The sequence below is a fragment of the Zalophus californianus genome, chromosome 13 (genome assembly GCF_009762305.2).
Source record: "Zalophus californianus isolate mZalCal1 chromosome 13, mZalCal1.pri.v2, whole genome shotgun sequence".
Classification (NCBI taxonomy): domain Eukaryota; kingdom Metazoa; phylum Chordata; class Mammalia; order Carnivora; family Otariidae; genus Zalophus; species Zalophus californianus.
The window spans coordinates 12,660,645-12,684,816 of record NC_045607.1 but is presented as its reverse complement, the minus strand read 5'-3'; the positions used below and the strand labels follow the sequence as shown (position 1 = coordinate 12,684,816).

General features: G+C 52.7%; 1 protein-coding gene across 2 annotated transcripts in view; it reads left to right on the top strand.

Moving 5' to 3' along the window:
• The window catches only part of MORN5 (MORN repeat containing 5), a 29,271-nt gene extending 6,116 nt beyond the window's left edge, over positions 1-23,155 (top strand). Inside the window, exons 4-5 of one of the 2 annotated variants that reach the window (XM_027616491.1) lie at positions 2,569-2,700; positions 22,216-23,155. In XM_027616491.1, coding sequence (XP_027472292.1) covers positions 2,569-2,700; positions 22,216-22,295 — 212 coding nt within the window. In that variant the 3' untranslated portion in view covers positions 22,296-23,155. Of the gene's footprint in view, positions 1-2,568; positions 2,701-22,215 lie in introns of those variants that run through there. The other variant, XM_027616492.1, reaches the window with a different exon arrangement.
• The last annotated feature ends 1,017 nt before the right edge of the window (positions 23,156-24,172 follow it).

The following is a 24,172-nucleotide window of genomic DNA, read 5'->3' as shown; positions in this document are numbered from 1 at the left end:
TGGCCTTAAGCCCTCTTCCATAACATTCTGTACCCTCTCCCTAAACAAGCTGATTCACCTCTAAGACTTCATTTATACCAATAGCTTCCAAACAAAAATCAAAATTCCTGAGCCCCAGGTTCCTGCAGCCAGCTCCCCCAACACCTGTATTGGGACCCTTTACCTTGTCTGCACGGAACTCATTCCCTTCCCCACCAGCTCCTTCTCTCCCAGGGATTGCTCCCTCAGAGACTGTCACCCCATCCACCTGGATGGCCCGAGTCCTGCCTTCTTTCCCCGTGCACAAGCAACCACCTGGTCCTGTGGATTCTACCTCTTAAATATATTCCTTCATGCGTTCATTAAATCACCGTTGACGGAGCACCCCCATGTGCCACGCGGGGTTTCCTCATCCACTCTGGTGCTGCCCTGTCCCAGACCTCCATACTCTCCCCTCCACTACCTAGTCTCCTGAGATACAGGTTTGACTCACTCTGGGCGTGGTCACTTTCATCTTTAAAGAACGTGACTCTGATTGCCACTCTCTGCCACCCCCACCCCCACCACATACTCTTCAGTGCCTCCTTGCTACCCTCATGAGAAGGTTCCAGACTCTTAAAATGACTTGCATTCTCTGGCCCCTGCCCCAGTGCCCAGCCTCAGCCCGCACCACCTGCCCCTCTTGGATTTTCTCTCCTCCCTCGCCGTGCTGGCTCTATCTTTATTCCTTGAAAAAGGCTTTTCTTTTTCTTTCCTGCTCTTCCCTCTGCTGGGAGGCTCTACCCTCTCACATCACCCAAATAACTCCTTCCCAGCCTTCAGATCTCAGAGTAACGTCCCTTGGTCTGGAGCCCCTTCCCTGAATTCCCACACGAGGCGAGGTCTCCGTGTGGCATACCACAGAGCAGCCAGGGCTGGTCCCCAGAGCTCTGTCATGAGCGCACAGCATCTCTCTTCCCACGCCGCCTGAGCTCCGTGAGGGCGGGGGCTCTGTCTTCGTCACCGCTGTGTCCCCAGTGCCTGGCACATTGCTTGGCACCTGGTAGGCGCTCAGTAAAGTTATCCAGGGAGGATAATACTGACATCACAGCAGGGGGAGATGGGGTGTGGGGGGTAAGGCCATGACATTAGATTTCCTGAGCACCTACTCTGTGTCAGACACTGACTGGTCCCCGGGGGACAGTCTCTGCCTTCAAGGAGCTGTCAGTCTAGATCCCACTTGAGAACCTTGTCTGTGGCTCCTCCTGGGTTAGTTATGACAGGGCCTGGACTCTGTCATGGGCTCCTCACCCCAACGGAAGCGTGTAGGCGAAGAGAGAGCCCCTGGCCTCAGGCCTTCGGCTGTCACACAGCGGCTGGTCTTGTCAAAGGCGGGGCTCAGCCAGGCTCACAAGCAGTGCGGTGACCCTCCCTGCATCCTTCCTTCTCCTCTGGCGACTCCCAACACGGCAACTTCATCCCAAGTACCTGCTGCCTTCCCAGGTCCCCAGGCACTTGGCAGGGCCCTGCGATAGCTGCCTCTCGGCCTCAGGGGTAGGGAGAAGCTCAAGCAGCCCCTCCCCCAGCAGCATGAGGCTCCAGGGAGAGAATGACCTGGAAGTGCTTGGCGTGGAGCGAGAGCCCAGTAACTGTGAGCCAACAGTGTGCACACGTGCAGAAGAGCGCCTGGGTACAGGACGGACCCTGTGCCAGGAGCAGGGTGCTATGCTCAGTGTGCAGCCAGCCCTCAGACCAGAGGACGGGGAATTACAGGAAACGCAAGTTAGAATGAACCCGAGAAGTTATTTATTCCAACCTTGTACCCATTACTCAGGCTTCAGCATTCCAAGATATACAACACACAGGGCAGTGTGACCTACAAGGTGCACCAACTCCTCTTGAGCTCCTGGTGGAGCCAATGTCAGCAGCCTAATGCACAAGCTTCGCAGCTGGGTGCCTCGCTGCTTCCTAGCTGGAGAGTCTGGGGCCAGTTACTTGATCTCTCTGAACCTCAGTTTTCTCCTCTGTAAATGGGGCCCCAGGGTTGCTGTGAGAATTAAGTGAAGTAGTAGGAGTGAAGCGTTTAATGAATTTCCAGGCACTGGATAAGCACTCACTAAATGGCAGCCATTGTGGTAATTCTGGTAAGAGTCAAGGTTGATCCCTGCCCACCTGACCCGTTTCTTCCTGCTCTTCTCCTTATACATGCCTCGCCCCACCAGGTTTCCTGAGTGAGGCCTGATGGCTCATGTCTGGGCTCTGCCCACCCCTTGCATGCCGCCTGTCCTCTAGACATGCCTTTCTGTCCACACGGCTGACTGTGATGCTTCCTCAGGGTCTCTTTGCCTCCAGAACCTACGCCCTCGTCATGGTGTCCCCAGAAATGGAGGATGGGGTCAAGGGAAGAAGTTGGGGGTCTAGTCCCCAAGCCCCTGCTTCCAGAGCCATTTTCAGGAAGCTGCTCTAGGGCACTGCTCCCATTACTTTTGCTCCATGCTCTGAAGAGGGAGCGTTTCGTCACATGGGCAACCGGACAAACGTGGAGTTTAGGGGGATTGGGTTTCGGTTTGGCCTTGGTGGTGAGTTAATTATCCGTTGTGCCCTTTCAAGGTATCTCTCAACTCACCAATATGGACCCACCTAGAAAAATCCCTCAGGGCTGTTATGACTGTGGAGACGGCTTCTATAACCCAGCCACGAGGATAGTCAAGGACTATAGGAACTGCTTTCTGAGAAATGCAGGTATGTCCATCCTGACACACCGGGACACGCGTTTTCTCTTCTCTCGCCCACATGTAGCCGTGCGCATATGTTGGTGAGAAAGAAACTTTTGCTGACAAAAAACAAAAATTATGATCCGAATGGTTCACAGGCAGGAGTTCTCATGGCTGACGAGTCTCTACGTAGTCATGCAGTGAAGCCAAGGACAGTAGTGGTTAACTGTGAGAGCACAGGAGGGTAGCACTAAAAGGATTAAACTGCAGATTTCCGCATGCTTTCCTTTGACTGGTATTTAATGAACACTGACTGTGTGCTAGATGCTGTGCTTGGTGTGGGCAGCAAAGCCGGGCAAAGCTAGACACAAACCCCCTTGCTCATGGAGCTTGTCCTTCGACAGGTAGCAGACAAGTACCAGAAAGGGTTGATTGTGTCGTCAGAAAAGCACAACAAAAGGGGAAAACATGGCTCACGATGGGGGTGGAGGGGAGGTAATGGTGGGGAGTCCCAGGGAGGAGGGAGTGATGCTGTGGGAGCACAAAGAAGGGGTACCTCATCCAGAATTGGAAAGTCAGAGGGTTTCAAGAAGGAAATGACAGCTAAAATGAGACCCAGGGAATAATTGGGAGTTGATCACAGGGCATGGGGAGAGGTTTTCCAGAGAGGAAAAAGGTCGAGAAGGTGCATGATAGCATGTGGTCCAAGAATGCTGGCTGGCCCCTCAGCCAGGGGGAGTACCTTGGAGGATCCAGAACTTCTGTTGGTAAGTGAATGCAAGCTGATCAGACTGAGACTCACAGTAACCAAACTCACAGGAGGCCAATGTACATATTAGAACAAGAACGTTTTCCTTTAGCATGGTGATTCCTAACCTTTCTCTTTCCTAGAGTCACAGTCCCACAAGGAATAACAAGAACTATGCACCCTCTTCCTAGAAAAATGGCCACATGTGCACACACACAAGCATACATGTTCACACACATGCACACACACGCATGCACATTTTGCATATAGTCTTAAGAGGGTTCTTCTAAAGACCCGGGTCAAGAAACTCTGCTCTAAAATGAGAAAGAAACTGCCAGGGAGACCAGAGGCCCGGACCAGCTGATGAGAGCCTCCTCTCCTTACAGGGACATTTCCTTGGTGAGTCAGTGGTGATCAGAAAGTTGCCTTTGTAGGGCCGGAATAAGAGCAAAGGGGATTGTCAGCTGATGTGGCTGAACGCTGGAGCTGAGAGCTCAGAGCGCCCTGACCCACTGGTGCTCCTGGAGGAACATGGCAAATGCTCACACTCCCAGTCCCCTGGCAGTTTCTTTAATGACTTCCCATTTTCCATTAACAGAGTAGACTGTGTGGAACACTAATTCTTCTGGGCGTTAATAGGCTCACTATGAAGTTTCTTGATCAAGGAAACTGAAGAGATGCTGAGTTAAACAATGCTAAACAGTTTCATCTATTGAAGGGCTTCCCAGGGCCATTCACATGCTAATATACTTTGTGCTTTTCCTTCCCAGCACTTATGTCAATTGTAATTAAATCCTCATTTGTGTGAGTAGTTGCTGACCGTCTGTCTGTCTCTCCCCCTAGACTGTAAGATCCATGTGAGCAGGAACCCTGTCTCTGTATCAGGCAGAGTCCAGTCAGGAAAACAGAGAGAATTTAATATCAGGAGATACTGGAGAACTGAAAAAGCAAAAGGAGGGCGTTGAGGAAGCAGAGAAAGTTACTCTGGGAGCAGTGACGCCCCCCTTTTCTGGAGGGGAAAGTCTGAGACTGGGATATTAGAACGTAGAGGGTCGAGAGGGGGACCCCCAGAAGGGGCGATCCAGACCTCTGAGCAGGGCCCACTGCCAGTGGGGCTTCTGGAGAGAGAGCCTATAAAGATGATGCTAGGAGCTGGGGGAAAACTGGAAACTGGAAGTGAATCGGCCTTTTGCTGACATGACACTGACACGAGCACCAAGCCACCCAGAAGAGAACGTGTCCCTCTGCCTCCGCATGCATGCCTTGCAGCATCTAACTAGGGGTCAGTCGGCAGAGCAGAAATGTCAGTCATGTGGTCCTGGTCCCGACTGCAAAGTGAGAAGAGAAGGGCAGGTTTGGAGCTGAGCGTAACCTCATCACTGGCACGGTGCCCCCGCCCTTTTGTTGTTGGTCAGCATCTGTCCTACAAAGATAACATGTGTGTGCCTTTCTGTGTAACTGGTTGCAAGTATCCTTCATACGAAGACAAAGATGCTTTCACTCCCTCCAAGGGGGCAGTTCCTGGGGGATGAAGGGCGATTGAGCAGGGAAACTCATCATCTGGCTGAGATGCAGGGTGTCAGTCAGGAAAAAGGTACCGGAAGTGACGGGTCTTAAACAATGAGCAGGGATTTCATTAGCAGGCATGCTGGGGAAGGGCATTCCAGGTAGAGGAAACAGTACATGCAAAGACACAGAGGCATGAAAAAAAAAAAGGCAAGACGTGACTGGGGAATCAGAAATTGTGGCTCCCAGAATCCTCTGGGCAAAAGCAGTGCTTGGTTAAAAAAAAAAAAATTGAAAATGTATGATGGGATGAACAGATAGAGCACTGGGGATTTTTAGAGCAATGAAGATACTCTGTATGATACACGGTCACCTGCTCCATGTTATTATACATTCATCCAGATCCGTTGAATGTACTACACTAGAGTGAACCCGCCTGTAAACTTTGGATGACTATGAGGTGTAGCTTCAGCAAATGCACCACTCAGGTAGAGAGGGTTGATAATGGGGAAGCCACACAGGTGTGGGGGTATTGGGCATACTGAAAATCTCTGTACCTTCCTCTCAATTTTGTCGTGAACCTAAAACTGCTCTAAAAAAATAGCCTTTGAAAAATGCATCATGAAAATGGAAGGCCATTCTTAGGAGGTTCGGAGAAGGACGGACACTGATGACCATTTGGTCAACAAACATTTATTGACTAGTTGCTGTGGATCTGACTTTGGGTTAGGCAGCATCACAGAGTCTTCTCTCAGGCAGCAGGAGAAACTGATGGTAGATCCGAGTTGCTACAAGGGAACATAGTAGGGATACCTAACCTGGAGGTCAGGGTCAGCGGGCCAGGGAGGTTTTCTGGAAAGAGCAAGATCTAACGGGAAGCCTAAAGAAGAGCAGACAAGTACAGCAGGGTCAGGAAGAGTGAAAGGCAGAGGGAGCAGCATGTGGTAAGGATAGGATGGGGGAGAACACTGCACATTTATGGGGCTACAAGTAGTTTGGGAGCAGGAGACAATATGTCAGGGCAAGAAGAGCAAGAGAGGAAACCCAAGGGGTGGGAAGGGGGAGGGCAATAGGTTTCCACCCGAGGGCAGCGGCGGAACAAGGGCAGGTTTCGGGCAGGTAGAGTAGTAACTGAGTCATCATTTAGGGATTTCTCTGGCTGCATATAGAGAAGGGGCCAAAGGGGGTGAGACTAGATAGGAAAGATGGCGAAATGGCAGGAGAGGTCACCCGAAGGGCCTCAGGCCCCAGTGTTGTGTGCCAGAGACCCAGGTTCTGGGTCCTGGCCCAGCTCTCGGGCTGCCTGCTGGCTGACCCTGGGCCAGCGCCTTCCCTCTCTGGGCCCCTTGCTCTTCATCTGTAAAATGAGGGAGTCAGGCTGGATAATTTCTAGGGTCCTTCCAACCTTAAGAGTCTACAATGGGGGAGAAAGGTAGCCAAGGGGTATTTTGGTCCTGATATTATAGGACAGTTGGAGTTTGGAGTGTCCTGAAAACCACTAAAAGGAGTCTCTGTTTGTGGCCACCTAGTCATTACCTTTGACTCACCTCACCCTGCCAGGGACCAATTGAGACTTCTGTCCATCTCCTGTCTTCTCTGGGGCCCTTTCTCCCCTGCATTCTGGTCTGCCCCCATAAACAGTACTTCCTGTTGGCGTCCTGAAGGTGCAGGCTGCTGGTGATGCAGTCCCGTGGGGGTGTCTGAGGCCATCCCAGGATAAACAGAGTGGCCTGAGCCACTGCTATTATCAAGTACATGCCACCTGGGTGGGTCAGAGCCGGGGACACTCTTTTTATAGGAGGTCACAGGCTGGGGCACCCGCAGAAGGGTCGCCTTTGGTTCACCTTTGGGTCTCTCCGGACGGGCCCCGGCTCCTCCCCCACCTCACCCTGGCTTCAGCCCCCAGGCAGAGAAGCTTGCTTTAGGCCTGACTGGAAAACCTTAGTCTGCTGAGTTGCAAATGGCTGAGTGCCAAGCACCCTTGACAAACCCGGGTTTGCTAGACTTGAGCTTTGACAATGCCTTTCTTACCTGGGGAGGATGGTACCTGCTTGCTGGATGGTGGTGAGAATTTAAATCCAGCCTTCCACTCATCAGAAAGCTTCTGAGTGCCAACAGTGTGCCAGGCTTTGAGGATCCGTGCCGCCAAGAATCCTCTTAGACCATGGCTCTCAACCCTTTGGACCCTGATCTGAAGTAAGCAATCCAGCACACACACAGACACACACACATTTGTGGTATTCTTTGTACATAAGATGTACGAGGATATTCTCTATTTTTTAAAAAAATTCTGGTTACTATGCACTAAGTGGATTTCACACCCCGCCCCCATAAGGATTGGGCCCCACCATCCTACCATTGATAGATCATTGTCTTAGGCAGCCTTCCCTGACCACCCTCTTCCCAACCCCTCCCTCTCCTACACCATTGGGTTAGATGTCCCCACTCTGTGCCCCCACGAGCCTCCCTAACAGCACTTAGCCCATAACTGTACAAGTATCTTTATTTGCCTTGCTCCCCCACTAGAATAACAGCTTCTTGAGGGCAGGGACCATGTGGCTGGCTATGTCTGACTCATCACTGGATCCCCTGTACCCCACATAGGTCCCCAGGCATGGAGCTAATTAAATGTTTCTGGAAGAAAAGCAGGCAGGCAGAGGACCTACCTACAAGCCTCTCCTCTTCGTCAACAAATTTTACAAAATTCAGTCCCTGGCACCTAATAGACAACTTACTATTTCAAATAATAAAAACAATCCATTGTGCTTCTCCATACCTCCAAGTTTTCAAAGCTGCTTAAGCTTTGAAAAGCTTAAAAACTTCAGCGTTAAGGGTCTCAAACCTGTGACCCTCTGGCCAAATCTGGTCCGTGTCGTTTTTGTTTGGCTGGCCCCATGCTTGAAATTGCTTGCGTGTGGTCGCCTCCGTGGGGCACGGACAGCCCAGGTCCCCACCTCTCCCTGCTGTCCAAGCCCCAGTGGTGTCAGTCATTTCTGATGCCCACCTTAACGCTTCTGCACTCATGAGCAGTGCATCCCCTGGGAAAATCCCACGCATCCAGTGAGCTGGGAACAGGTGAGGCCTGAGATTAGGGAACTAGGGCATGAGTAATGAATGACAGACTAATGAAGGTGAGGCTGGATTCAAACCCACTCCCATCTTACTGCAAGGCCTGTGGTCATTCTCCTGCAATCTGCGGCTGCCTCTGGTGGGACCATAAAACCACCCAAGGCAGCAAGTCGATGCAGGCAATATTCCAATCAATACAGCAGACACAAAGCAAAACACAGACGGAGTTAGGACTTGCCTCCCGTAGGAGGCTGGGAGAGGTCAGAGAGACAGCCTGGTGTGGTGGTTAAAAGCCCAGGATCTGTAATGCACACCTCTGGCTAGCCCCTGGTCCCTGGATCCACCAGTGGCCAGCTGTGTGACCATGGCTAGCTTACTTGTTGTCTCCTTTTGGAGTCTCCGTTTCCTCATTTGTAAAATGGGCATTCTGGTTAACTTAATCTGGAGGAGTTATGGTTAGGAAAAATGAGATTAAGTATGCAGGACACCTGGCCCAAGGCCGGTCCGTGTCCAGTGATGGGCAACCGGGACTGTTAGCATGATGATTACTCACTCAGGCTGGGGGAGGTTGAAGAGAGGGAGACCCTGGGATTAGCTGAGATTTCTCTGGGTGCTCAAGCGGCAAGGAGGCTCTGGGGAGAAATGAAACTGGATATGCCACGCTGTTGGCCTCCTCAGGGGTTCTGCGTGGGAAATTAAATGCTACTGAAACGCTGGGCTCTGCGGGCTCTTGATGATGGTGTTTAGAGGCCCCCGCAGTTCATCTACCACCCCATGTTCTGGCTCAACCAGACCAGCTGCTTCCATTGATAAACACAGCTCTGTTCTCACCTCTTGTGCTTCCCCAGCCCAGGATGCCCATCCCCCTCCCTTCCACCTGTCACGGTCCTCCCCACCTCTCTGTGCTTGGCCCCATAACAGGAGGCCATGGAAGAATGGCCTGGGGCATCCACGGCTCAGGAAAGGGAAGCAGGGAAAGGCATGGTCATTGTGGAGGATCCTTGCCAGGCCCTTGCTAAGCACCATACCTGCTTATCTCCTCAGCTCTTCCCTGCCATCCCAAGTGCATCCCTTGGTTGGCAATGAGGACACCTGGTCTCAGATAGGTTAATACCTTGCCCCTGGTCACACAGCTGGTGACAGAGTCAGAGATGATCCCAACTCTTGCCCCAACTCTGTTCTTTTCAGCTTTGTGTCCTCGTTTATTCCTTACTCAGCCATTTCCCATCCTCCACAGAGCCATGCCTCATTCCCGGCTGTTCCTCCATGGAGCGCAGGTCCTACCCCCGTGGGAGCTCAGTGACATTCCCAAATGGATGAAAAGGCCCATTTTAGAGTCTTAAGACAAAAACACCACACTCCCCAAAATGAGATGCTACCTTATTTGATAAAGGGTCCTTTATGTACTGTGGGCCAATAAGGACGCTTTCGAAGATATTAGGGATAATTACCTTTAATATGGTGGGAAATTGGGAGATTAACCCTTAGCCTCCTACCCGTCCCTCTCATTCTGCTCAGGAGGGATAAGCCAGAGCCGTGTTAGCAGTTTGTACGTGTGTCTCTTCATGTAGCCGTTGCTTGCCTCAACGTTACTGGTAGGAATCATTTGCAAAATAACTGCACCACTAATCCTTACTCCCTCCCTGCAATTAATGACACCCCATGCGAGTGTCTCAGATGAAAGGCACATTATTAATATTCAAAGGAAAAAACCCTCGTAACCATTTTAACATATACAACTAACAATGAACTAAATTTGCTTTGTGGAAGACAGAGAGTGAGCATCCCAAATTAGTTTATGTAAAAGCTGAAATTCTTCCCCGAAAGGTCTCAGTACCATCCTCAAAGAATATCCTGATCATCAGAAATGCCGTCAAGATTCCCGCCAACATTATCCCCTTTGTTGTCTGAAATGTCGAATCAAGCACATCTGGCAAATGTCCTAGAGCTCACAAATCTTTCAAACAGCGTATAATTCCCAATGGTTAAAAGAGATAACGCCACCGCTTAATCGTGCTGCTCTTCAAAATAGCACCAACTTTCCTTCAATCAGAAACAATGGCTTGGGCTTCTTAAAAATATCACATACCAGTGATTATTTGCAGAGAGGGCCCCTTTGCGTTTGAACCTGTGGGTTCCAGACAGAATTTAAAATCAAGATCACCAGCCTCATTTGAATGTATGCTCAGTTAAATGGACAACGAGGGGGAGGAATATGAGTCGGGGTCCAGAAAGAGACCCGGCCCGTGTGATTCGGAGGCTTTGGGAAGTGATGGCTGGCTTCCCCCCTCTCACCATGGTGAGAACTGACCTTGACTGAGCATTTCCCAGGCACCGGACACCCAACTAAGAGGGCGGGGAGTGTTCCTGTGATCCCTGGTTGACAAACAAGGAAATTGAGACTCAGAACTAAGACTAAAGAATCTCCCCCAGGAAATGGCAGGAACTGGGATTCACACTCAGGCTCATCTGCCTCCAGAGGTTTTTCCTTTTCTTTTCCACCTTGCTGGGCCAGCTCCAAGGTCATTCCGTCCAAAGAGGCAGGGGCCTGGAGCTTCCAAACATCACCGATCTGCTTCCCGCCCAACTTTAGGAAAGTTGCATAGTGAACACCTAGAAATGAAAGACCACTTGGTCTGAGGTTAGGGAACTAATCTGGAAACATCCCGAATGTCCAACAGGAGGGAACTGAGTAAATAATACAGGGTGTATTCTTACAATAAACCTGGTGCTGCCACTAAAATGGCAGTCAAGGGGGAATGGACCGACTGCCATACAAAAGGACGCTATTTTATTTCAGAGTAAAACGCAGGATAATAAAAACAACCAGCATTTACTGAGTGCTTACTATGTTCCAGACCCTGGCCTGAGCATGTCACGTGGTTTATTTTACTTTATTTCATTTCATCTCATCCTCACGGTAACCCTGGGAAATGGCTGTCTTCATTATTCCCACTTCACAGATGATGAAACTGAGGTGAGGTGAAATGCATTGCCCAAAGTTACAAGGGTAATAAGCGGCAGACCCGGAACTTGGCCCCCAGGGTCTAGCTGACTGGAAGCTAAAGATGGCCTTTGAGCAGGTTCTGGAGTTTACTAGTGAGAGAAAGAAAGAACCGGGGGACCCTCCTTGTAAGATTGCAGTGGTGGTTCTCTTTCCCTAGATGGTTGTCTACCCACATTTTTGCTCCAAAACTGGCCAAAGAACAAGACTAGCAATGCCACCGACAAACCAAGACTCCTCAAATTCTGAGGCCTTCACCTGACAGGTGAACAGCCTGAGGCCCGCGCAAGGCAGGTCCCGCGTCCTGCCCCGCATGGCCCTCGTGTGGTGGCGTCAGGCGGGACCGGCTCCCACTGCCAGCCAGGCCTCCTTCCCCAGCAAACCCCGGGGCTGCCTCCCCACAATGCTTCCCTCGTGGTTTTGGCAAAAACGGTCCGGCGAGTCTCCCGCACAGGCCCTCCCACCGTCATCTTTTTGTGACACAAAAGGCAATTTGCCCAAATGTGATAATCACCTGGAGGCTGGCACGCAGGGCCATCCCTGCCTTATCTGTGGTATTGTTCGCAGCGCTGTAATGAAAGCTCTGTGGAGGAATAATATCACACTTGTAACTGCCAAAGAAAATGCCTGCACAGATCACAGCAGACTTGGGCATCTGCTTTAAGCAGAAAAGGTAGCAAGGGAAATGATGAGCCCAGAAAGCCTCTGCTGTGCCAGGGACTCCCCACCTCTGCTTGGCCGCTGGGGAAACTGAGGCTCACTGACGGGTGCAGCTAGGAAAGGGAGAAATCGGGTTTTGAACCCAGGCCTCTCTGACACCAGAAGCCATGCTCGGAACCGAGGCAGGCTGCGGCCTTTTCTGGGTCCTGAACCTCTCTGAGAACCTGGGCAAAGCTGTAGAACTTCTCCCCAGAGGAGGACAGTTGAACCCGCCAACAGGATTTTGCCCACAGAGGGCGGAATCAGGCCCGGGTCAAGGTCTTGTAGGAAAACCAACCTGCCGGGCTTACTTACTGCCTCTCCCTGACCTGTCAGAATTGCCCATTGCTCCCTCTGCCCCCACCCCAATTCCAAGAGTCCTGGAAACTCCCCTTGCAGTGGTGTGCCATCAGATTCTGGTAACAATAAGTCCTCACCCCCCACAGCCTCCTGGAGGCATCCAAAGGACACAGCTTCCCGTTCAGGGGCTGGAGTCAACCCCGGGCCGGCCAGCCTCAGGGTTTGTTTGTTTTATCTCCTTGAATAGAAGTGACTGCAAGGCCGGAGCCCAGGGGGGCAGGAGCTTCATGTCCCTTCCTCAGCCCAAACTCTGGAACTCACGGCCACAGGCTCCCCGTCGTCCTTGACCTCCTGGAGAGAGAGAGGCAGGTTTCCTGGCAGGGCTTTGGAGCCGGACCCGCCAGCCCCCAGCTCTGCCAGGTGCCATCTGTGTGATCTAGAGCTGGTCTCTCCACTTCTCTGAACGTCGGTTTCCTCCCCCTGAGAAGTCGGGGCAGGGGGGTGGCGCGGGGGGAGAATAGGACCTTCCTTACGGGGCTGTGGTGAGCGGTACTGAGATGACACAGAGGATACGGCAAAAGCAGGGCCTGGCCCACGAGGAGCTTAAAGTACCGCAGGGATCACAGTTGTGATTATTTACATGCTGCAGGAATATTTGAAAGGGGGGGGCTCCTTAACTCCGTGCCCCAAAGGGAGGTGTCACAGTCGCAAACTGTCCTCAGGCATCCTCCTACCTGCTTCTGATGTGGATTCCAAGACTGGGCCAGGGGCCGGCAGGTCCCCCATCTCTCTGTCCAGCCCTTGGCCTTGTTCCTCATCTTCACCTAGAGCCCAGCACCTCTAAGCCTCCCCCCAGACACAGGTCTTCACCAGGGTCTTCCTGGGGGGCCAGACTCTGCATCTGCCCCTCCGAACCAGCGTGGGGGCCAGGGGAAGCAGACGCATACACAGTCACAGGATCTGGAATGGGTGCTCTCTGGACAGAAGTGTGGGGCCTATAGGGAGTCGAAATGTACAAGAGACTAGCAAACCTCCTACCGCACAAAATATAGTTCCGAAATGAACATCAACCCAAAAAATAAGTATATGGAAAGAAGTCCAGCATAATTCTCTATTCCTATGATGTTTATGTTCATGTTTGACTTGAAATACCACATATAAGATTCTTGCTCCAAAACACCAGGAGTGCCCCTGCTTTGCTGGCATCAGGAGCCGGAAGCACAGTGTGCTAGGGGGACGGAGAGAAGAACCTGAGTGTGGCCCAAGTGTGGCTGAGATGCCATCCTGGAAAAGGTGGTGTTTGGCTAGGCCTTAAAAGATGAGAGGTGGGTTTTGCTGATGGGAAGAAAAGAAAAAAGCACAGAGAGATGCAGGGACAAAGGGTCCCCAAGAGGGAGCACCTGAGATGGGGTCTTGTGTTGGGGGTGGAGGAAGAGTCAAGGGGGGGGGTCTCCCTCCAGCAGGGATGGACAGACTGGGCTTTGACAAGTATGTAGGAGTATATCTTGCCTGGGCATTCAAGGCACAGTGGCCCAATGCGGGGCGGAGAGAGCCTTGAATGCCATCATTCAGACAGTGAGGACTAGAGGCATGGCAGTGACAGAGAGGTTTTTAATGGAAGCATGTAGTGGCTGAGGGCTGCAGGTGTGGAGATGGACTTGGGTCTGCTCCTGTGCCCACTCACCGGCTGGGTGAGCTTGGGCAGACGACATCACCTCTCTGATCCTCAGGACCCTCATCTCTGAAATGGGGATGCTGACAGTGACTTTGCAAGATTCCTGAGAGGACTGAGTTCTAGTCTGCTAGTGCGTTCTGCAGATTCTTAACATCCCAACACCCCTCCTGGCTGGCCCCACTGCCAAAGCCTTAATTCAGCCCTCAGCATCTGCTGTCTGGAGGACAGAGGTCCCAACTGCCAGGCCTGTCCCCTTCAGCCCATTGTCCACACACAGCTAAAGAGCAGGGGCGGAAGGGAGCAGTGGTCAGAGCAAAGGCTATGGGGCCCAGGCCAACTGAGTGACCTTGGCCTTGGCATACTGCTTCCATGAGCTGCCTGTGTACAGTGGCTAGGCGTCATGAACATGTGTAGTGAACACAAATTCAACTGTGGGTGCTTGAAAAACAGAAGTGGGGAAGCAAGAAGAATAGGAGTACCAGCTGCATTGGCGGTTTGGCCCCTTCCGTCCACTTGCTTCTGGTGGGGTGTGGGGAGACGTGAATCCATAGGTCTCCGGCCCTGTGTGCCTCCTGTTGGACGAGCACCTTGCCACACACAGGATGATTCTAGTATTTCGGGATATACTTTAACAAGCCGACTCTGCATTTGGACTTGGACAGCAGAAATGACTCTTTCCTCCAACAGTGTCAGAATACCAACTGCTTAGCATTTACTGGGATGTCCTTCCCCAGCACGGGGCCTACCTAAGAGATTCCCAAGGGGCGTTATGACTCAGGGCACTTTTCCCTTCACCGACTGACCAGAGCACCCAAAACTCCTACCTGAGACAATGCCAGATGTGCATACGACAGATGTTGATGAGAATTGCGTGACATCAGGCATGCGAGGTGCAGGACTCGGCGCCTGGCACGTGCAAGTGCTCCCTAACACCAGGTGGCCCTACTCCCTCTCAGACTCACCCCTTCCAGGCACAGCCCAAATCCAAGCCTAAGTCTGACTCTGGAGGCCTCACCCCAGTCGTTTCAACATATTAGAACAAAATATATCCGCACTCCCACATTAAATATGTATTTTTTTTGCTGTTAAAACTTTGAAGGGATTTTTAACATCTTGCTTGGTAAATTGTTGGACTACCCGTCGGGCTGTGATTTCTAGAGAGCCATGTGCTTACTGGAGAATTCTTGCAAAATGAGGAAAGCAAGCCTACAAACTGATTTCAAGTGTGATAACATTGTTTTGATTTCTAAATTTAACAATTAAGTCTGAATGCATTAATTATAACATTTGTTAATTTCAGTTTTTTGCAGTTTCCCTTTCTGTATTTTAGAAAAACCGAAGATTGGTTTGGTGTCCCCAGACCTCTCACACTTGAACAGTCTTTGAAAAGCTGTGGGTGCTGAGCCCTGTACCTCAGGTTCCCAGTGGGTGAAGCGGCCTGGCTTAGTCCACCTCCCCAGCCCCACCCCCGCCCCTGAGCCCTCCACCCACCCAGCCCAGAAAATGCTCTTTTACAGAGAAAATCACGAGCAGCCCCAAGGCTTCCCCTGCTGCTCCGTGGCGGGCTCTGCCTGGGCAACGATCCCTTAGTCAATATTGGCCATGCCGTGGCCTTGGCCTCTGGCCACCAGCACTGCCTGCAAAGTTCAAAGCCTCTTGCTTGTCAGGAGTTGTGATGAGGAGCAGAGGGTGTCCCGCCCTCACTGCAGGCGCTGGCTCTGCTCAGGCTCACACAGCCCTGCATTTGCACAGAGGGTGGGGCCAGGCTTTGAGGGTGGCACCAGGCTTTGAGGGTGGCACTGCCGACCATGGGCTGGGGTGCTGGGTTTACCAGGTACCTCCCATCCCCGCCTGGAACCCCAGGTCACATGGGAGCCATGTGAGAGTCTGTCTTGATCCCAGGAAAAGAGGGCAGCCCTCATGACAGAGCCTGGCCGGGCCTGGCCTTGTGGGTGAGCGCTGGGCTCTCACTGAGGGATGGGTGGGCCTCCTCCCTCGGCGCATGCTCAAGCACACACACTCGGACTTCAGGTACTCATACACTGTCACACACTGAGTGCCACACACACGCTGAGCACTCGCACACTCACCTATTCACGCTCACGCACACACCCACACTCACACTTAGGGAGGGTCTCATGCACATTCACCCAACTGGATGGAAACACGGCCATTTGTGGCCGCGCACACACAGCGTGAGTGTGGCTTTTGCACCAGCACTAGGAGCCCATCCCCTCTGCCCTGGCAGATGAAGTGGGCCAAGTTGTTTCCCCCTTCAAGCCTCAGTTTCTTGTCTTAAATGGGGACGACCCGTGTCACTGCGGAGAGGACAGACATTACCTTTCCACAGAACCAGGCACCTCCCAGGTGCTCTGCCAGTGGGAGCCTCTTCCCCTCTCCTGAGGCTAAGATGCCCGGCTTCATCTTGGTCCCCTCCCTGTCCCAGCGGGAGGGAGCTGCATAGCCGTGGTGACCGCAGGTGTGCTCGGCTCAAAGGCGTGCCAAGAGGTCGCAGAATCCGGCTTGTGGGCGCCTGATAACCCGAATCCGCCCATTTGCCCTCTCTGGGCTCGCGTGCCCAAGCCTGCCCACCTCGCTTTGAACAAAAATCATTAGCTGAGCTGTGGTGCTTGATCGTTATGATCCTTATCCTTGTGCAAAGACCTCCTCCTCCCCTGACCCTTCCTCCTCGCCCCCAGGAACGGAGAAGTCCCAGGGTGCTCTGAGAGAGTCCCTTAAGAACACTCTCTTGAAGGTATCCAGTTAGGGAACAAAGGACCCATCAAAGTGGTGATCATAGCTCCTACTTCCTGGGTGCCAATCTGGTGCTGCTCCTCCCGGCTCTGCAGGGGGGTCTGGTGAAACCCCCTGTGCAGACAAGGAGCTCAGCTCAGAGAGGGGGAGCGGCTTGTTCAAGATCCCCCAGCAAGTTGGCGCCAGGGCTCAGCACTGGACCCAGAACTCCTTCCAGTCTATGCTGGGCTGTCACACGTGCACCCTGGAGTCTCACCGTGCCAAGACAACCTTGGGCTTTCTTTTGGTTTTTGGCATTTCCTGTGTGCCAGGCACTGTGCTAAGCACTCTTCAGGAATGACCTCACTCGATCCAGTGGGCTCTTCGTAGATGAGGGAATGAGACCCACCTGCCCGAGGTCTCCGAGTCGGTGGCAGCCGAAGTCCAGGGCCCGTGCTCTTGGCCGCCTTTCCGCGGCCTCCCTGGCAGCCACCTGGGAGCTTGGATTGCCCTCCATCTGCTGGGAAATTTTCAGGATCTCTGCTTCCCCCTGCACTGCGCCAACCTGGGGATTGCACTAGTGACACCGTCAGTGACCCTGCTGGTGGTCTGTGCAGGCCTGCTCTTCCCCATGCACCCCCTGCCCCCCTCCCCCCCGCCGCTGCAAGGCAGGCCCCAGGACAGCCAGGGCTTTGAGCATCCTGAGTGTGCTTGGTGCCCTGGAATGAGCCCAAACCACCCATCCCTTCTGTGCGGTGGAGCTGCTCAGTCTGTGGTCTCAAAAAACAAAAAAGGAAACAACAGTCTTGGCCCTGCACTTGGCGTATCTGCTCTGCCCCCCTCAGGAGCTCCATTAGCTGAGGGCAGGGGAAGAAATTCTTCCCTCTTTGTCCAAATCCCACAGGGTAAGCCTATTGCTGTTATGTCCCCAACTTTACATCTCTTTATTCATTCATTCACCAGATATTCTTTAAAGTGTTTTAAGTGCCAGATCTGCCCCAGGCTCGGAGGACCAGGAGTGCATTGGGCCCAACTGCCCCGGGCTGGTGGGGGTGACGGTGACCTCAGTGTGAGTCCGGGAAGATGCCATCCAAGCAGGGCCCATGGGGGTGGAGGACGGCCAGGAGGGCCCTGGGCCTAGTCGCCCACATTCACCAGCAGCCTCAAGTTTGGAGGGTGACAGCCATGACAGTTGTTTACCAGACGACTCCAACCTCACAGCCCCTTCCTGAGCCCACGGCCTTTAGTGCACCGTGTGCTTAACACCGCCTTCAAAGAAATCCTGGAATGACCCATTTATGTTGCCTTTGGTTGTTTTTTGTTAAAAGCAATTGTTAATGATACATGTTTAAATGACACTGCAATTGGTATACTCTCGTCTAGGCCTTTCTTCACTTTTATATACACTAAGACCCCGAAACGGCCCCGCCCCCCAGCCCTGAAACAGTATGTGTAACAGGCACAGAGGCCCTGGTGTGCATGCACACAGGGGGGACTGCCCTGCAGCAGGGTGGCTGCATTTTACTGGGTGAGGCAGGCCGGGTAGGGAGGCAGTCTGGAGAGCAGGAAGACCTGGATGGAGGGCCTTGAAGTCCAGGTGAAGGAGTAGGGAGCCTCTCCAGGCAAGGCTTCTCAGCAGGGACGTCCATGGTCAGATTTGGGGTCTCTCTCGCCAAAAGTTCCTTTTCTTCTCTATAAGAAGCCCAGTTTTCCTGGTGACATGGGTGACATGGGGGGAGGGAGTGCACGAGGCAGTGAGGTCACTTCTAAAACTTTAGACCAGAATAAAGAAATCTTTCTGCCCCAAAGGCAGACAGACCTGAACCTGAAGGGTGTCTGAGTCAAGCCTTTGGACAACACCCCCTGCTGGGTCTCAGTCCCCTCTGTCCCCCCACCCCAACCCCACCCCCAGCACTGGGCACAGGGCTTGTCCATTCGTTCCTTCATTCACTGAACAGATACGGACTAAGCACCTTGTCTCAGCACGCACTGATACCACTGAACAAGCAGGTGGGGCTCCTGGGCTCACCGGAGCTTGCAGTTCAGATGCGGGAGGCCGACAACGTACAAATAAACAAGACAATTACAGAGCAAAGCCTGTGCTATGAAGAGCAAGTGAAGGGTGGTCACAGGCAGACTGGGGTTGCTGAGGAATTGATATTTGAGCTGTGACCTGGACACCAAGAAATAGGTGCTCAGGCATAGTTTGCTGGTGGTGATCAAGGCAAGCCAAAGCTACTCTTTCTTGGTTGTTGTTTTTTGCTCCTTTCCTATACTGTCCTGGTGGGGAGGAAGTCACTCTGCAGCCCACACCTAAGGAGTGGGGAATTATGCCCCACCTCCTTGAGGGCAGTGTTCACCGAAATTATTTGTAATTCTTCCGCTCAGGAAATTTGTCTATTCTCCCATTTTTACCAATAACTTTAACGCTGGCTCTTTTACTCTGTAGAAATTCAAGAACCCCCACTGGTGTTTCTAGGAACCTAGAAATATTTTTTTTCAACGACCAAAATGCATGAAATTAGCAAGGCATTAAGTTGGAGGGTAGGAAAAAAGACAGTCGTTTCTTATTTTTTCAACTGTCAATACACATTAAGAAGATTTGGGTGATACCCAAAACAGAAGAACCTCTCACGTCCCACTGCTCAGAGATGCCTATTATTCACATTCAATGTGTTATTTTTAATTTTTCTCCTGTGCACGGTTTTTGCCGATTATACTGTCAATGTAATTTTGTTTCTCGCCTCTTGCCACCTTTTATCATATCAAAAACATCTCTATGTTGCTATACAGACTTCATAACCCGACTTTTTCAAGAGCTGCTAAATCACAGCGCCCCCCCACCCCACCCTGCTGCCAAACTTAGCACAATACCTGGCCCACAGTCCCCGTTTACAAATTGGTTGTTAAATGAACACACAACAAAGTAATCATTCTCTCGTTTTAAGAAACGTAGATTATTTCCGTTTCCTTGATTCTCAATAATACTGAGACAAATAGATTATTCCCTTAGGATAGCGTCCCCGAGGGGAATTATGGGCCAATGAGGCCAAAACTTTTCAAGATAAATGCACCAAACCAGAAATCTCCCTCCCCTTCCCCTCGGAACCCCTGGCAGTTGTGCCCAAGGTAATAATTTACAATTGATTAAAGAGTTTGCGGGGTGTTTTTTCCCCCCATCTTTCCCCCTCCCCTCCTGCCAAAAAGGGGGGAAATTATCTGAGAAGGTGAAGATGTTCTCAGACAATCATATTAACATATTCCAACAATTGCAATTTGCAAAATAGTAATCACAACTCCCGGGCTCTGGGAGGCATTAATCAAAGCTGCAGGTTTAATTCCATTTTAAATATTGATGAAACGTGCTTCGGCAGCCTCACCCTGGCGTGGCGGGGCCAGGGGAGCCTCAGCGTAGTGCAAAGGAGGTGGAGGGAGGGTTGGTGAGCAGCTGCTGGGAGGGGAGGCATCTGTGATTCAAATTGGTGGCTGTGCCGCCAGGTAGAGAGCGAGAGGGGTAGTGAAGAGGCTGTTAAGTCCATTGCTGTCAATTTGTAACGATCAGGGAGGGGCCTGAGGGCTGGTTTAGCACAATAAACCCAGTTTGTCTGGTTTCAGGGGTTAGCACTGAAGAGCTTGCAGCTGCACTGATTCGAATAGCCCAGAGACTTCAGAACTGTAATTATCAACCAGGCTGCTCGCTGCGGTGTGGCAAAAGTGGGCTTCACCAGCGCTTAACTCCTTGTGTGCCGCCGCTGTCCCCGCCCCCAGGGGTTGACAGCCACGCGTGGATTCCCCAGCAGCCTCCCTGGGAGAAATTGAGGCCCACCAGCTGCCCAGGGCGGTCCTCGAAGGCAAGAGCATGCCAGGTGGCAAGCCTCTTTCCTGAGGTCACATACAAAGGAGTAGTGGGGAGGAGGCCAAGGAGGCTAGCTCTGTGGGGGCAGCCTCGCCTTCTGGCACCCTTGTCACATCAGCCCTGGGGTGGGGGCCGTCAGGCTTTGGCGTCTGATGGGCCTAGGTTTGAATTCCACTGGCTGTGGAGGTGAGGCAAGGCTCGTCACCTCTCTCAAATGGGGGTAACCTCCCCTACCCTCCTGGGCTATCACAAAGACTCCACAAGACGGGTGTTTGTAAAGCACGGAGCACACAGTAGGCTGTCAGTAAGGCTCCATCTCTCTGAGCCTGGGCCTGGTGCTTTCCCAGAAGAGGAAGGGGGCAGGGGTATCTGATTGGGAGGGCAGGATTTGGGCTGGCCCTCCATGTTTGAGCTCTCAGCGGGGCGGGGGGGGGGTGTGCCCTTGCTCTCTGGCTACCGCCATGTGTCCCCTCAGGAGGACGGGTAGTCCCCTGCTCCCATCCCTTAGGCGGAGGCAGGTCAGGAGAGGACACTAAAGCCGCTCCAGGGTTGTCGCCCTGAGGAGAACGGCTTGAGGGCAGGGGTTCGGGCTAGTTCTTTGTCCCCAGGGCCTGACACAGAGGTGAGGCAGGAATGAGGCAGGGCCAGCCTAAGAATTCAGGTTTAGCTGGGAGCCTTGGTTCACGAAGTGCGGGTGCCACTCCGAGACCCTCCCCGTCGACGTTCTCCCAGGAGTCTGGGAAGGGGTGGGCCCAACAACGTCCGTCCCGGCAGTATTTCTGGTAACTGGAGGTAGCACCCTTGGGTGTCCTGCCCCGGAAGGGCGGATAGTAAAACATCACAGGGAAGGCACCACAGAGTATTAGGCAGCAGTAAGAGGTAAAGGACTAGATGCACATTTAGCAACAAGAATAGATCTTGAAAATGTAGTGTTGAGTGGAAAAAGTAAGACACAATGAAATTCACAGCACAATGCCATTTATGGTGGTAAATTAAAACCACATTCGCACACAAAGCAACAGCACACATTCTACAGAGCTGCATGCAGTTTTAGGGGTATATATCCCACCATTCAAGTGGGTCTCTGTCAGGGCTCAGGGAGGGGCTGGGTGTGGGTGTAGGGGATAATGGGGGAAAATAAGTCAGTCCCCAGAGAGATGACTGTGGTGTGGGGGAGGACCAAAGACTGTGTTTCACTCCCTCTCTCTGAGGTTTAAAAAAACAGCACAAGCTTTGTAGTCAGACCAACCTGGGTTCACATTCTGGGCTCTCCCGCGTACTAACCTGTGGCCGTGCGCCGGTGACTTGACCTCTCTGAGCCTGCTTGTTCATCAGCAGAATGGCAGGATTGCTGCCTGCAGGTGCTCATGGGGGTTAAAATAGGGGAGATCAAGGAGCATAACGCCAACAGGAACATCAGTTCCTTCTCTCTATTCCCCACTGAAAGGACCCGAGTCAACAGAGGTGTCAGGTTCCCCTGGGGAGCCACAGGTTCTTAGAAGGGTCTACAATGGGAAACCCAGAAAGGAAACGAAGAGCTGAGGGCTCCAGCCCCTGGCACTACCAGCAAGGCCTGGACTGGCTGTTCTGGGAGGTGCCCTTTGTGGGTGTCAGACGGGGCAAATGCCCGAGCAAGCTGCTCTCTGGGTGCACGTCGGGGCTGCCCAGCTCAGAGTCACCAGATGACCTTGTGCCTGCCTCCATCAGCGATATCCACCATCTGCAAACCCCTTTGTGTTCAATTCCCCCCAAGACCAGGCATTCGCAGGCAACTGAAGGATTCGGGTTTTAGTGAAAGATCTGTTCCCTCCCAGCACAGAGCTAGCCTGGCCACCAAGGCCACACCCCTGTGCTGGAATGCACCCCAGTCCCAAGACCCCGCCTGCGGGTCTCCCAGCCCAGAGAAGGCCCAGCATACACCAGGCATGATCAGCTCTTCCTCTTCCCCTGCAGATGATGATGAGCACGAGTGGATCATCAGGACGTGTCGCAAGGGCTGGGACGAGATCGTGGGTCACCGACCCAAACTGTGAGCTTGGCTGGCGGAGGTTTCCTGTAGCCTGCTGGCCGTGGCCGTGGCCGGCCCTGGGGGCAGCCTGCAGTTCCAGACCCTGGCTTTTAACTCAGGAATAAAGCCTTCCTGCTCTCAGTGGCCCCAAGTGTACTTTCCTGAGATGGTTTCTTAGGGGATCCTCATTTCACCGACATCAAAATCACCTGTGAATTAGATAGATCTGGACCCTACCCTAGACATGCCAACCAGAATCTCTGGGAATGGGGTCTAGCAATGTGCATTCCCAGCTGCCATTCCCTGATGCATTCTTATCTCCCAGGTATTTCTCAACATCACCCCCAAGACCAAATGTCAGCTGAAAACCAGAAGAGGAAGGGGTGACATGTTCTAGGGCCACACTTGGGCCACAGGCATCCTGGCCTCTGCATAACCGTCCCTCCATAGAGGCTGCTGGATCCCGCAGCTCATCCCACCCCCACCCCCACCCCCCGTGCTTTGTTCCTGGTTCACCAAGAGCTGCCAGGAGAAGGCGGGCCTGTGAAGGCTCTGACAAGGTCTGCAGGGGTAGGAAAGTGGCCCTCAAACCAGTGACCCAGAGTTGGCAGGCTAGGCAGAGTTAGGAGTCAGAGGGTGGCCTGGGCACACTCAGCTGCTCCATGGAGGGATCCTGGGGGGTTCCCCCCTCCCCTCCAGGGCAACAGTCACCTCTATAGAACGACAGGGTTTATCTCCACAGGGGTTTCCAAACTGTGCTTTGAAAACAGAAGTCACGTTCATGTAAAGAAGCACACACACACAATTAAACCTAGCTAAACTAGTTTTGGAAAGATACACATATAGGGCGCCTGGGTGGCTCAGTCGTTAAGCGTCTGCCCTCGGCTCAGGTCATGATCCCAGGGTCCTGGGATCGAGTCTCACATCGGGCTCTCTGCTCTGCGGGAAGCCTGCTTCTCCCTCTCCCACTCCCCCTGCTTGTGTTCCTGCTCTCCCTATGTGTCTCTCTGTCAAATAAATAAACAAAATCTTAAAAAAAAAAAGAAAGATACACATATATCTAAATCAACATTTGATAAGTGGATTGGAAGAATGGAGGGGGGGAAGGGCAGAGACGGGGCCAGGGATGGCGGATGAAACAACTAATAAAATAAAGGCAGGGGCCCTGCTGGGGTGAGGACCACGTACACCCCGAGCTGAGGTTTATGAGCAACTCTGTGCAGGGCCAGGCAGGGCCACTCCACTCCCCTCCTCGAGAGCTTTGGCTTGAACCAACAGTTCTGCTGCTAAAAGAAAAGTGGCCAATGAGCAGAAAGATGTTCTCTCACTCCCCAGATTGTGCGGTGGCTCTGGAACCCAGTAAGGCCCAGGAGGAGACCCAGACTTGCGTCAAAGCTGGAGCCTTGTCTCCTTGTCTCCCTGCCTCCCATCCCATCTTCCCTTTACTTCCGCAGACCAAGTTCTCCCACATCTTCCAAACAGGCTCCCCTGCCCTTCCCCTCTCTGGGCCCCCAACATCTCCTTTTTGCACCTACTCTGTCCCGCACCCCGGCCCCCACAGCACGTTGGAGGGATCCTCCGGTTACAGCATTGGCCAGACTGAGAGCTCCTCTCAGGCGGGTGGGCTGGGCCCTTCTCCAAGCCTGCAGAGCCAGCATGGGGCCCAGTAGAAAGTGTTTGTTCAGGACTGACATGGAGCACAGTAGCCAGACCGACTGCCTACAAAGCTTCGATTGGAGAAGAAACTCACCATCCTGCCTTGGCAGCGCACGGTTGGGTTTAACTGGGAAATAGTACCAATTGTCCAGGAAGGGGGACTGCACTGTCCAGCAGCCCAGAAGCCTCGGGTGCTGAGGGCCGGGGCCCTTAACCAGAGGGCAGGAAAGAAACGGAATCCCATCG